Source organism: Camellia sinensis, chromosome 11, assembly GCF_055761805.1.
Source record: "Camellia sinensis isolate YWXY chromosome 11, ASM5576180v1, whole genome shotgun sequence".
Classification (NCBI taxonomy): domain Eukaryota; kingdom Viridiplantae; phylum Streptophyta; class Magnoliopsida; order Ericales; family Theaceae; genus Camellia; species Camellia sinensis.
The window spans coordinates 117,603,602-117,618,389 of record NC_138971.1 but is presented as its reverse complement, the minus strand read 5'-3'; the positions used below and the strand labels follow the sequence as shown (position 1 = coordinate 117,618,389).

General features: G+C 37.9%; 1 protein-coding gene across 1 annotated transcript in view; it reads right to left on the bottom strand.

Annotated features, from left to right (window-relative positions):
• Positions 1–4,260: 4,260 nt before the first annotated feature.
• The window catches only part of LOC145802575 (uncharacterized), a 31,131-nt gene continuing 20,603 nt past the window's right edge, over positions 4,261–14,788 (bottom strand). The window contains exon 2 of the mRNA XM_082895311.1: positions 4,261–4,352. Coding sequence (XP_082751437.1) covers positions 4,261–4,352 — 92 coding nt within the window. The remainder of the gene's footprint in view (positions 4,353–14,788) is intronic.

The following is a 14,788-nucleotide window of genomic DNA, read 5'->3' as shown; positions in this document are numbered from 1 at the left end:
GTTACCGCCTTCCTGCTCATCACCTACATATATATATAGAGAGGGTGAGCTTGGATACTCAGTGAATGGTATAAGAAATAAAGGGGTTTGCATGACTGGTATTCAAAATCTTTATCAAACAATACATAACATAATTAGTGCAAATCAAAGGATGAACCAAGTCCATCTAGCAAATCTGCCAAGTTCCAAGGATGCTTACTAACATCATTATAATACAAGTGATGACATCTCGGCAAACAAAACCCACGCGGTAAACCATCAATGACAAACAAGACAAGACAAGGCAAGACAAGGGAGATATCTCAATTCAATGGTGTCGTTGCATTATGGTCCCCAGACACTAAGGACTTGTGCTACTAATGCTTAGAGTCCCCTAGCACGTACGGACTCCCAAACTTTGTGCTACCAATGCTTATAGTCCCTTAGTACGTACGGACTTCCAGACTTTGTGCTACAAGTGCTTATAGTCCCTTAGCACGTACGGACTTTCCAAACTTTGTGCTACAAGTGCTTATAGTCCCTTAGCACGTACGGACTTTCCAAACTTTGTGCTACAAGTGCTTATAGTCCCTTAGCACGTACGGACTTTCCAAGAATGTCATCAAACAGGATATGTATATATATATTTCCAATTAGGAATAACCATTCATGCTTACAAATACTTTCCAAAACGAAGCAAAACAAGACTTTATCAAAGCATTATAACATAGCTTTATTAAAAATACCACTCACTTAGTTTTTCAAACGTCGGGGTCGAGGCAAGTCCGAACCCTCAATACGCGAATCTAATGGTTTGATCTCTAGGAATCAAGCTCGAAAACCCACTCTCTCACTCTAAACTTCTTCTTCTTCTTCTAGAGCTTCTCTCTCCTCACAAACAAAGACATATAGCAAAATGATACATTTCTAAGTCTGCTGGCTGACTTAACCCTCTACAGAGGCACGTGGCAACGGCTGGTTGGTGCTACACAGAAAGGTGGCTGAGTGACAAGACAAAACTATGACAAAGTGTGTTCAACAAGCAAGACGGCATGGGCACTCTGGCGAGTAATGATCTCGGCTAAGAACAAGACATCGGCAAGTAGGAAATAATGACCTCGACTAGGAAGGACAACACTTGACTAAGCTGTGCCACACCTTGGCCTAGATGTGCCACACCTCGGCCTAGATGTGCCACACCTCGGTCTAGGTCATACCTCTCCGGGACAAGATCACTTAGGTGCAAAGGTAACATCTCGGCCTAGATAATTCACACCTCGGCCTAGGTGATGAACACCTCGGCTTAGATGATGACATCTCAGCCAATATGTCAGGGCGAAGCCGGAGGTCAAACAAAGTGGTTCCAAGGTAATCCTAGATGGAAGACGACCTCGGCTAAACTCACACCAAGCAAGGTACAAAACATGCTAAAACACTTAAACGAACAAGGACAAGACTTGAAACGCAAGCTTACAAGACAGAATCACATGAATGCATATGAGTATGGTTAGGATAGCGTGAGGGTTATTACATCTGCTTCATCTATGGCCGGCAGTATGCATCCTTGGTCGGCAGGAGGGTCGGCAGCAACCATTCATGGCCGGTAGGCCACTGGTGCACTCCTCAGCACTGTTTTGGTGAGATCTAGCAGCAAGTTCTTAAGGACACCCTGCAAACAGAGTCTTTGAAAGAGCAAATCGGAAGGTGTTTCGAGGTGAAAAACCGAGTGCGAGCATACATCATTTTCTTCTTCAAACAGAGTTGGAGCAGCTTAGTTTAATGCTTACTTGTTAGTTAGCATCAATTTGTAATTTAATTAGTTAATTTGTTAATTAATTAAGTGTTGTAATAATTAAGCAGCTTAGTTAAGCTATTTCTTTATTGGTTTATAATAATTAGTCTAATTTGCTTAATTAGATTAGTAGATTAGCTTAGCTTAGATTAGCTTAGCTTCTATTCAGACCCTCCGTCGAGAGGGCACAATGTTGTAATAAGTGTGCGTGTGTGTGTGAATGTCTTCCAACCCCACGTCTTTCTCCCTTTTATTTAACTACTTTTGATGGTTAGTTTTAGGGCATATTTCAATTAGCATACCTTATGCTTGCATGCGTGCATCATTCATTTGTCTTGCATGCACCAGGCTCGGCGCATCATTCAAATTGCATCGTATTTCAATACATTTACTTGGATACGTGTTTAACAGCATGTTATCAAGTGTTGCATTCATATGCCATTTTAGATAGCTGAGCTTATTTTAGTTGCATTTTGCATGTGTTGCATTAGGCATTTCAAACATAGCTAGGATCATGCATTGATTTCTAACATAGCTTCTGTTTTGGCTCGGAGTACACTGTGAGTGTTTATGCTTTAGCATCCTTGCATTTGTGTAAGTGGCTGCCATGATAGCATGCTTGCCATGAGGCTAACTGCTTAAGTGTTTAACTGCATGAATGCCTATGGATGAAGGCTTCATTGCTTGAATTGGAACAATTCATCAAAATGTGCGTTTTAAGCCCACTTTGCGGAGTGGCAAAATCATGTTGTTTTTTAAGCCCACTTGAGGGTGGCAAATCCGCGTCTTAGCCTACTTACGAGTAGCACTTTCAAACCATTTTCGAAAAAAAAAACATGACATGTTTTGTTCCAATTCTTGCGATTGAGTCTATACTTGTATGCTGTTCGCATCACATAGTAAGTTAGCCAATAAACCGGAATAAGAACGCATGTGTTTTCAAAAACAACATATCATGTTAGTAGAGGCCGATCTTTGATCGGGCGAGCAGGAGTGCTCATTTCAGGACCTTCCCCTCTCGTACCCAAGTTCCCGAGCCGAGGAAACTTTGGTGATGACGGACACGTGGCTTTGGCACGAGTCAGGGTTTCCTAAATTTCCCAAAACAAAATATTTAGGTGGTGACTCTGAAATCTGGCAAAGCAGTCCATGTTTGGCGCTTTTTGATTCAAAATTGATTTTTCAAAACCAATTGCTGGATTTGGACTCTTTGGTGATTTATCAGTCTTATATTGCACTTTGTGAGATTAGATTCAAAACTGTGACAGGAGTCCGAACTGTAGTAGCTATGAACCCAATTCGCGTCCTCTCCGAAAGGGGGACGCGCGGAGCGAGTTCGGGCGGTCTACACGGCTCCACTTGGCTAATCGGCCTAGCGGCCGTGATCATCGTAGTCGGGCGAGCCTGCGCCCCTTGTACGGCTCCCCTCTCCTCCCTCCGCTCCGTCCGATATTGTTCCACCAACTCTATTGCGTCATCGTCCCCCAGAGGGTCTAGTCTCATGGTTGGCACCTCATCTCGCGCCATTCCTGCTACGTGTCTGCATATAGCTTCAGACACTGGCACAAGGAAATTCACAAAGTGTCGTAGAGGCATGTCACACAAAACAAATGAGTTCACTTCAGGGATGTGTTGGTTTTTTGCAATGAAGTAGGTAAAACAAATAACCCCAAAGGCTCACGGCTTGCCTATATTCCAAGGGTCAAGATTCAATTCTGCCAGTTTGAAAAATTTGAAAGACTGCCGCCCCTGCCTTTTCACTGCCCTATATCACCCTGTCCCTTCACTTCTTACTAACGTGTCACCTCCTCCATTAAAGGATTTTGCCACGTGTACGACCATGATCCACTACTCCGTTCCCCTTCCCTGTCTATTCCACTTCAGTTCACCACGTGCCCTGCCGCTCCTCGAGCCCCGCGCACCGCCACTTTCCCTTCTCCTTTGGTCACCCATTTTCGGTCGACCCTCCTCACGCTTGGTCCGTCCACCCGGTCACCCTTCGTGGTCGGCCCTCCTCACGATCAGCCTCTCTACTCGATCACCCTTCGTGGTCGACCCTCCTCACGATCGGTCCCTTCACTCGGTCACCCTTCATGGTCGCCCATCCTCACGGTCGTCCCGTCGACTCGGTCACCCTTCACAGTTGGCCCTCCTTACGGTCGATCCCTCCACTCAGTCACTTCTCACGATCGGCCCCTCCACTCAGTCACCCTTCGTGGTTGGCTCTCCTCACGGTTGACCCGTCCACTTGGTCACCCTTCGTGGTCGGCCCTCCTTACGGTCAATCCCTCCACTCGGTCACTTCTCATGGTCTGTCCGCCCCCCATTTGGTCTTCTTTCTGTCGACCTCTCACCACCCCTATTTTCTTTCTTATTCCCTTCGTTGGACTGAAGCTGCACTTGGGAATGGAGGACTACTGACATGGGTGAGCCCATAAAGGATATGGCCCACCACTTAAGGCCCAATCCATGATTCATAACACTAAAGCTTAACATTCTAGGAACCCAACGTTACTCCAAGCACCAATGACATCTAAACACTTGGCAAGTGAAGAACCAGCCGCGTCAGTAGACAAAGATCCTGCAAAGTTATTGCACCACACATCAGCCATTAATGAGTTCCTTGCAACATTTATTGCGATAACCCTTCATGTCGGAACATAACAGCCTCACCATGAACAAGGCAAGCTAGAACATAGACTTTCGGCCAACATGACAGCTCGGAGTGGACAAGGAAATGATGGGCAAAGGATATAAGCAGGCTTCTAAGACAAAGGAAAGGTTAAGTTCTTTATCTCCATCCTCTTTGGACTCCCTCATCACTCTCACCTCCCAAACTTGATCGTCAGAGGGCTCGCTGGGGGACTCCCCGTTCCCCGTTGAAGTCTTGTACAGGTCTCTCTACGGGCTCGACACTCGGGCAACAGTTTGGGAAGCGTGGATCAATCCGACCCGTTCCATCTGGAGCAATCAGTATCATCAAATTGGATTGTGATCTTTGATTTAATTAAACTATTACTACTGATTAAAGTCACATTTGAACGTCTAAATAACTGTTATGTTCGAAAGTTGACGATGCTTTGGGTTATCTTAATGGAGGGTTGAATTTTTTATTTTTATTTTTAAGGTAACCTTCTCCTTAAAATTGTATGTGTCATGAAAAACACAATCTCGTATGATCACCAATTAGGCACAATTATGAAGATAGGTTATTTATTATTTAATATTGTATCTTTAGCTATTGTTGATTTGCTGAAAGATTGCTACTTTGTTTTCTTTTTATAAAATTGTCTTTTTGTTTGTTTTAACTGGAAAAGTTATGGTTATAGAGAGAAAGATGAAAACTTACTTTGTTTTATTTTTACTTAATAAAATTCATAGCTATAAAAGGTAAATTCATCAGTTAATTTGGTTTTTTTTATTTAAAAGATGTTTTCAAATTAATGGTTTCTTTATGTTCATGGTTAGGATTTGAATTTTTTCAGTTAATTGACTTTGAAATTGAGGAACAATTTAAAATTCCCCTATTGTTTTGAATAAACATGGTGACTTATACGTCCAGTTTTATAATTATTTAACAGTGTTCAAGATGAGGGAATTGGGATTTGGTGAGGGGTACTATGTATTGTAATGAATATAGGTTGAAAGATTTTGTTTGAATGGAGTGACAATGCATATTGGAAGGGTGCATGATAGTACGTTTATAGTGATATTGGTGAGTAATTAGATTTTGGTAGTAGAATTGCAGTTCTAGTCCACTTTAATGTTTTGCAAAATACTAAACAACCACAAAGAGACTGGAATTGCACACCTAGTTGTTTTCAAAGTTGATTTGCATACTTTGCTTTCCGGTCTATTTCTTTATATGTAACAGATTTTAGATCACTACTTTTGGTTAAGATTTAGTTGCTCCTAGTGGAAATTAATCTGTTGATCTCTCTCCATTGTCCAACTCTTTCCTATTTCAGGTTGAAATAAAAAAGATAAACACTACACATTCGCTACCTGGGAGGCACTGATGTAAGCATAGAATAAACCGATAGACCCTTTTAATATATATATATATATATATAATTAAAGAAATTATTAAGTTTGCCTGTCGTGGAAAGGAAAATCTCTTCCAGTACTTTCCCATGCTCTGGCACTTCATCATAACACCAAATGAGAGAAATAAAATAGTTCACCAACAATATATTCAAATGGTAGAATTATATGCTTCGATGATATCAAAATAAGGTATTCATGCATTTTTGGTGGTTCTTTTGTTTTTTTTATTAGCGAGATAAGTTTAGTTTGTTGTTGTTGTGAGAAGAACCATACAAAGAGAGAGAAACAATCACAAACTAACAGTTGTTTCATAATAATTGTTTATATTTAGATATTTTGGTTTTTTATTGTTTGTTGCACATTTTTTGGAGTATATTAGTTGGTGTCCTTTGGTTTTACTGAATTTCCATGCCATTGGTATGTTGTTGGAGAGAGTTAGGAGATAAGAATTTTTTTTGGAGTGCATTAGTTGGTGCCCTTTGGTATGTTATTGGTATGTTGTTAGTGAATTACATTAATTGGTATCCTTTGCTTGATAAGATTTGTTGTTTTTGTATTTTATGAATTAGCTGGAAAACTCAGATTACTTAACTTTCTAGCTGGAAAACTCAGATTACTTAACTTTCTAGAATGACTTGTTTTAGGAATAGTATATTTGGTTTTGTATTGTGGAAGAGGGTTGTTGACTTTGGGGTTGATATTAATGTTAGGTACATTTTTTTTAAAAAGTTTGCAGACTAAGTGTCTTAATGTAAATTGTAATTTATCACTTCAAAATTGAAATGCTACTGATAATGTTAGGACTTAGAGTTATTGCTATGCTTACATGTGTCCACTCACCTTGCATTTATATTTCTTTATTTTCTATCATATTCGGATGCCATCTTCATACTAGCTTTTTTTTTTTCTTCGTGATAGCTGGGAGAAATGAATGAAAAATAGCATTTTAGCTACCGTTATAGCAGACATGGTTATTTTATTAGTCAATCTTCGTAAACATGGATATTGTATTATTGTTTTCAATTGGAAAATTTTCAGGTTTTGGAGGATTGAAAGGGCTGTGCAGGTCCATTGACGAGTCTTTTATTTTAATTTTTTGCCTTAACATCTTTAAATCTTTGTTTGGGGAGCTTGAAACTGATTTATTAAGCTAGAATCAGATTTTTTGTTGGGGTTGGAATTATTAGAAAATTTTACTGAAAATATTTACTACATTATATATGTTAAAATTTTACATAGAGGGAGTTTATACTTTTGTGGTAATCAGCTTCAATTTTTTTTCAATTACATTTCACATTGACAGATTTTTTTGGTTGGAATATAGGTTTTTAAATGATTTTGACGAAGCCTAAAGGATTATTGAAACTGGCATGAGTGATTTGAAGTTCATATATTGCAAGACAACTATCTTTCTTAGCTTTTTCTATTTTATTTTATTTTTTTAAAACTATTATTATTATGGCTATGCTTCAGTGGAAACTTTTGGCCTTGCTGAGGGAAAGGAAAAAGTTGTAATTTTATTAATTAAATGACTCTCATTTGTTCTTTGTGGACACCCAAGCGATTTTGTAGTGGAAAATATATTTATTGGGTTTCAATGAAATATGAATATGTTAGAAATTTTAGAGATGTAAATAAGGTAGGAATTGTACTAATAAATTCCACAAATGAAAATGTATGGAATGATGGAAGTCTTCTACTGATGTAACGATTTAAAAACAACGCGTAAAAGAATTAAAAAAAAAATTCTTTTTATGTAGAAAAATGATTTCATATATAAAGTACAGACAAAATCAGAATGGACACAAGAAACAACCTCAATTAGAACCTCTTCCATTCAAAGTGGCCATAGATGGGCAGTTTCATTTCCTAGCATTTTGTCATGAATACAAGCAGATTTAAAACTCCCATCCACTCTTTGATATCATATCAACAATGATATTCCTAATAGATGAGAAATTTTATTCATTACAACTAATTTGTATGGTTAAAAGAAACTACTCTCAGCTTGTATGATTCCCAATAGATTTAGAAATTTTCTTCATTAAAACAAATTTGTTTAGTTAAAAGTAAATACCTCAGCTTGTATGCTTTCCAATAGATGATAAATTTTCTTCATTAAAACAAATTTGTTTGGTTAAAAGTAAATATTCCTTAGCCTGTATGCAACAAATTCAAGCCATTGGCAAAAGACACAACTTTGTACGCCCCAACTACTTTAATGTTGTCCACAACAGATTCATTTGCAATTCTCTCACTGCTTGATGCCATTTCTCATGAAATCTCTCACAATGATACCAATACCTATCACTTCCATCTTTTAAATTTTTATATATATTCCTTTCAAATAGTTCACTAAATTCCATCACATTCACATAATAAAAATGTTAATGTGTAAAGTGACTGAAATATTGAATATAACTTAATACAAGAAAAATGAAGGGCAGTGGAAAATTAAAACTCAGCATTATTTATTACAAAGTTAAAGACGTGTAATAAATTATACATTTAGATAAAAATTTAAATTGAAAAAAAAAAACTCATTTGAAATCAAGAATTCTTCAAAGCTGATAAAACATCTTTCATTGTAACTTATAGGAAAGTAGGTCGATGGTTTAGATTAAAAACAAATCAAAAAATTAGAATTTAAATTTATAAAATTAAAAATTAAGGCTTGTGTTTTGTTTACAAAATTCAAACTCTGATTTTTTATTTTTTATTTTTATTTTTGTAATTTCCCCTTAGAAAAAATTACCAATAAATACATGCTCTGCCTTACCCAAATGAAACTTTATTGAAAACTTGTAAAGAAGCCTTGATGAATGACCTTCAAGACATATACATTTGATTCAATAAATAAATGCATACAACTAGTTTTTCATGGGAGAGAAAAATTACTATATACTATCTCTCAAGACATTAATTTGCTAGCCTAGAAGTAGAAAGGGAAGACAATAGAAAGAGGCTTCCCTTCCTCTCTCAATAGCTTCTGTAACATGCCCGGGGGGTACCCGCGCGCGTTAAACAGTTCGGACCCCCAAGATCCCTTTGATCTATTCTCACGAGTGCAATGTGAAACGTGGATGAGAGTCCAGATTTGGCAACTTTTATTGAAAATCCATTTTTATTGCAATTTTGTCAAAAATGGACTGCGTCATCAGATCTCAGAGTCGCCACCTAATATTTTGGGAAATTAGGAAACCCATGACTCGGTGCCAAGGCCACTGTTCGTCGTAACCAAGGATGCTTGGCTCGGAACCTTAGGTATGAGAGGGGAAGGTCAATAATGAGCACCCCCGCCCACCCGATCAAAGATCGGCCTTTACTAACCACGATATGAATTTTATTTTATTTATATGTTCATGTTCTGATTAGTTAATAAATCCTAAAATTTACTATGTGAAGCATACAAGTATAGACTATGTCACCCATTTTGGAACAACTTGATTTCATGTAGTTTTGAAAGAGTTTTGAAAATGTATAACCCAAATAAATTGAGTTTACAAACATGAAAATCAACATCATTCCAAATTAAGCGACACAACCTCCATCCACTGGCATTCATACAATTATATCACATATGCAAATAGCCACATGGTAGAATGCTTAAACATAGTAAGAAAAGCATACACAAACGGGATGCTAAAGCATAAAAACTTACATGTTTGACGACCCACGAACAAGCTACAAAACAAAGTTAGTAAAACATGCATGATCTTATATACAAAATCCTAATGCAATTCACTCATGAGATGCAACTAAAGATTCGGCTTCTAAAATATGATATGTGAATCATCTCAAGAACATGAGGTAGCGCACATAATCACATAGGAATTGATTAAATCCACAAATGCAAACTTAGCCGAATCAAGATGCATGAAACATGGATGCAAAACATAACTATGATGAAAAATAAATATGATGTTTATGTACAAATAAAGAAAGCAAGTAAAAGAACGGGATAGAAAGAAGCGGGGCGGGGAATTATTACAACGCTCTGAATAAATTATTACAAACCAGATAAGAGAGAGAGAAAGGAATATTACAACAAAATAAAAACCTCACAAACTCTCAAAATAAAATAAAATAAAATAAAATAAAATAAAGAAACTTCATGTGCGCCGGAAAATGTTTTGCTTGACGTAGGAAGACTGCTCCGTTCTGTTTGGGGAAACTTATTTTTTGCGGGAGCACTATTCATCCCGAGGTACTATTCATTGCCGGAAGTTACTATTCATCATGACAATTACTATTCACCTTTCTTGATCGTTATTCATCTTACCGGGCATTTTTTCATCCGCTGTTACTATTCATCGTCGGAGGTACTATTCATCGATGGGGCTACTATTCATCGTCGGAGTTACTATTCACCGCCGGAAGTTACTATTTACCACCGGAGGTTACTATTCACCACCGATCACTATTCATTTGGCGGGGTCACATCTTTTAACAAATTAGGTGGTTCGACCAACCATTTAAAGTGATAAAATTACAACAATTTATAAATAGCAAACTACAACATTTTATATAAATTACAACAGTTTATATACAACCGTAAATTACAGCAGATAAAGTAATAAAATTAGGTGGTTCAACCGACCATTTAAAGCGATAAAATTACAACAATTTATAAATAGTAAACTACAACATTTTATGTAAATTACAACAGTTTATATACAACCGTAAATTACAGCAGATAAAGTAGTAAAATTAGGTGGTTCAACCGACCATTTAAAGCGACAAAAAAAATTATGAAAAACAATAAATAAAGTACTTAAACAAATTATATCACATTTTGAAATTAAATGAAAGTTTGCGAAAACTCACCTTTCAGGGACATGATGAATTTTCTGATTCACAAACTTTCTTTTGATTACCCTCAAGTCTGTGGAATGTGTTCTCAATTCTCAGTCAAAATTTGGAATTACAACTTTAACGGTTCCTTTCTTTCTGATTCTTTTTCTCTCAAAATTCCCTCGTACCAATTCCCTTTTTTTTTTATTCTCTCTCCCAATTTTTTTTGACTCTTCTCATCTCTCCCTTGCCAAAATCCCTCCATTCCTTCTCTGATCTTCCCCCTTTTATAGAAAATAATTGTAAGAAAAGGACAAAAGAAGAAACGGTGGTAGGAGTTGTTTTCAAAAGATGCACAGTAAAATTACTATGCACTTTATAATATAATAATATATAAAAGAGATTATTAGCATAAATACATGTACAAATACCCAGAAAAATATATAAAAACACACAAATACGTAAAATTAAAATACATGGACTAATAAAATATATTTTAGTAGGCCAAATATGCAACATAATTTGACCAAAGCGGGTCTAAAGGCACAGAAAACAAAAAGATGCACGATGGGAGTGTAGTGAATTTTTTTTTTCAAAGGAGGAATAATACCCTTATATAATATAATATTATATATATATACAAAAGTATGGTGCGTGGGTGAAACCAGGGTACTGAATAAATTTAATAAAATATTATATAATAATATAACATAATATATATATATATATATATATAATACATAATAAAGGGAAAGAAAATGGAGAAGGAGTCTAAAATAATTTGGCAAAAACAGGTGTAAGACTAGGATTAAAGTTTATATTCCATCTTTTTACTGAGAATTTTGTGATATAGCATATTCCTGTTTTCATCATTGAGTAATCAAAAGAAAGCGCCCAAGTCTTAGGGCCGGTCAAAATGGGGTGTCTACAGTTGCCCCTCTTTGACAGAGCTCAAAGTCATTTCATGACGTGAGTGAATGTCAAAGCCCAAAGACGACCCTTTTGACAAGGCCGTAAGACTTGGGCAAGCAAACAAGATGCAATGCAAGTGGTTGAACCCGAAGGTTGCCTACGTATCCTTTTGCAAGGAATCAAACCAACGTAGTTCAGGGGCAGAATGGAAGTGACATGCTCAAAATGCAGTTTGAAGGTTGGACTTACACGCTTCGCGAAGCCAGTTGTTTGAAAATTCATGATTATGCAATGCAATACAATGCCATGGAGTGATGATAAAGATATGAAGATGACAACAATGAAAAGGCAAGCTTCGTGCAAATGATATGAAACATAACAGGGGGTGCATTGCATTAAATGTGCCACAAGATCACATACAAATGTGTCAGAACATAATTTTAACAGAGTGAAACAACAGCCTAACGCGTCTCACGCGAAAGGAGGAAAGATGATGTAAACACCAGACGCACTTGATGTTTTTAACCAAGTAAACTTGCAATCCCAACGCGTTTCACGCGATAGGAGGAATGGCGGTATAACCAACAATCTCATACGGAGAGGAAGAAGGTTTTAACCAAGTAGAAAATGACAATGGTGTAACCAACAGGCGTATCTCAACGTATTTTATACGGAGAGAGGGAAGGTTTTAACCAATGAGAAAATGACAATGGTGTAACCAACAGGCGTATCTCAACGTATTTTATACGGAGAGAGGGAAGGTTTTAACCAGAGAAAATGACAATGGTGTAACCAACAGGCGTATCTCAACGTATTTTATACGAAGAGAGGGAATGTTTTAACCAATGAGAATGACAATGGTGTAACCAACAGGCGTATCTCAACGTATTTTATACGGAGAGAGGGAAGGTTTTAACCAGAGAAAATGACAATGGTGTAACCAACAGGCGTATCTCAACGTATTTTATACGGAGAGAGGGAAGGTTTTAACCAGAGAAAATGGCAATGGTGTAACCAACAGGCGTATCTCAACGTATTTTATACGGAGAGAGGGAAGGTTTTAACCAGAGAAAATGACAATGGTGTAACCAACAGGCGTACCTAACCGTATTTTATATGGAGAGGGGGAAGGTTTTAACCAAGTAGAAAATGACAATGGTGTAACCAACAGGCGTATCTCAACGTATTTTATACGGAGAGAGGGAAGGTTTTGACCAAGTAGAAAATGACAGTGGTGTAACCAACAGGCGTATCTCAACGTATTTTATACGGAGAGAGGGAAGGTTTTAACCAGAGAAAACGATAATGGTGTAACCAACAGGCGTATCTCAACGTATTTTATACGGAGAGAGGGAAGGTTTTAACCAGAGAAAATGACAATGGTGTAACCAACAGGCGTATCTCAACGTATTTTATACGAAGAGAGGGAAGGTTTTAACCAATGAGAATGACAATGGTGTAACCAACAGGCGTATCTCAACGTATTTTATACGGAGAGAGGGAAGGTTTTAACCAGAGAAAATGACAATGGTGTAACCAACAGGCGTATCTCAACATATTTTATACGGAGAGAGGGAAGGTTTTAACCAGAGAAAACGATAATGGTGTAACCAACAGGCGTATCTCAACGTATTTTATACGGAGAGAGGGAAGGTTTTAACCAGAGAAAATGACAATGGTGTAACCAACAGGCGTATCTCAACGTATTTTATACGGAGAGGGGGAAGGTTTTAACCAGAGAAAATGGCAATGGTGTAACCAACAGGCGTATCTCAACGTATTTTATACGGAGAGAGGGAAGGTTTTAACCAGAGAAAATGACAATGGTGTAACCAACAGGCGTACCTAACCGTATTTTATATGGAGAGGGGGAAGGTTTTAACCAAGTAGAAAATGACAATGGTGTAACCAACAGGCGTATCTCAACGTATTTTATACGGAGAGAGGGAAGGTTTTGACCAAGTAGAAAATGACAGTGGTGTAACCAACAGGCGTATCTCAACGTATTTTATACGGAGAGAGGGAAGGTTTTAACCAGAGAAAACGATAATGGTGTAACCAACAGGCGTATCTCAACGTATTTTATACGGAGAGAGGGAAGGTTTTAACCAGAGAAAATGACAATGGTGTAACCAACAGGCGTATCTCAACGTATTTTATACGAAGAGAGGGAAGGTTTTAACCAATGAGAATGACAATGGTGTAACCAACAGGCGTATCTCAACGTATTTTATACGGAGAGAGGGAAGGTTTTAACCAGAGAAAATGACAATGGTGTAACCAACAGGCGTATCTCAACATATTTTATACGGAGAGAGGGAAGGTTTTAACCAGAGAAAACGATAATGGTGTAACCAACAGGCGTATCTCAACGTATTTTATACGGAGAGAGGGAAGGTTTTAACCAGAGAAAATGACAATGGTGTAACCAACAGGCGTATCTCAACGTATTTTATACGGAGAGAGGGAAGGTTTTAACCAAGTAAAACGTCACATCCTAACACGTTTCACGTGAAAGGAGTAAAGGTGGATTCGAAATCCAAACGGGTCTCACGCAAGTGGAAGAAGGTATGGTAGAATGACAAGGGGTAACCTCTACATGTAGAAGCCACCGATGCTGCTTTTCTTCCTGATCATATTCACAACTTTCCCTATTCTCCAACGGGGTGACAGACTAGGTTGGTTCAGTATCCAGAATTGAGGCGCATACATGCTACCTCAACCTATGGGGCTGCCATACAGATTTCAAGCCGAGGATACACCCCTGGGTATTTAAACCAGACTTTAGTCTCGGAAATTCTAAACCTTTTGCGTTCTAGGCATTGCCATTCGAACTCTAGTTTCCAACATCGCAGTTGGTCTCCTAGGAACTCATTGCAATCACAGGCAGACGGCTATACCAGACCATCTGAAGTCGTTCGGGCACGACAAACACCAAAGGAATTGCACCTTCAGAGGATTTAAGGTCTCCTAGACCTAGGGAGTGCACAAGATGGTGCGATGCGCAAGATAGCGCAATTAAATTGAATTTGTACAAGACAGTGCGATGCTCAAGATAGGGTGATTGAATTTGATGATGCACAAGACAGTGCGATGCCCAAGACAAGGCAATTGAATCTGATGCGTTTATGTGGTAGGTGCATGAAGTGAGATTATTGTGCGATAGATGCACAGAATGAAGGAATTGTATGTTCGAACCAAATTCCATATACATATACCATGTATAGACAAAGTACATACAAATACGACAATATACACAGACAT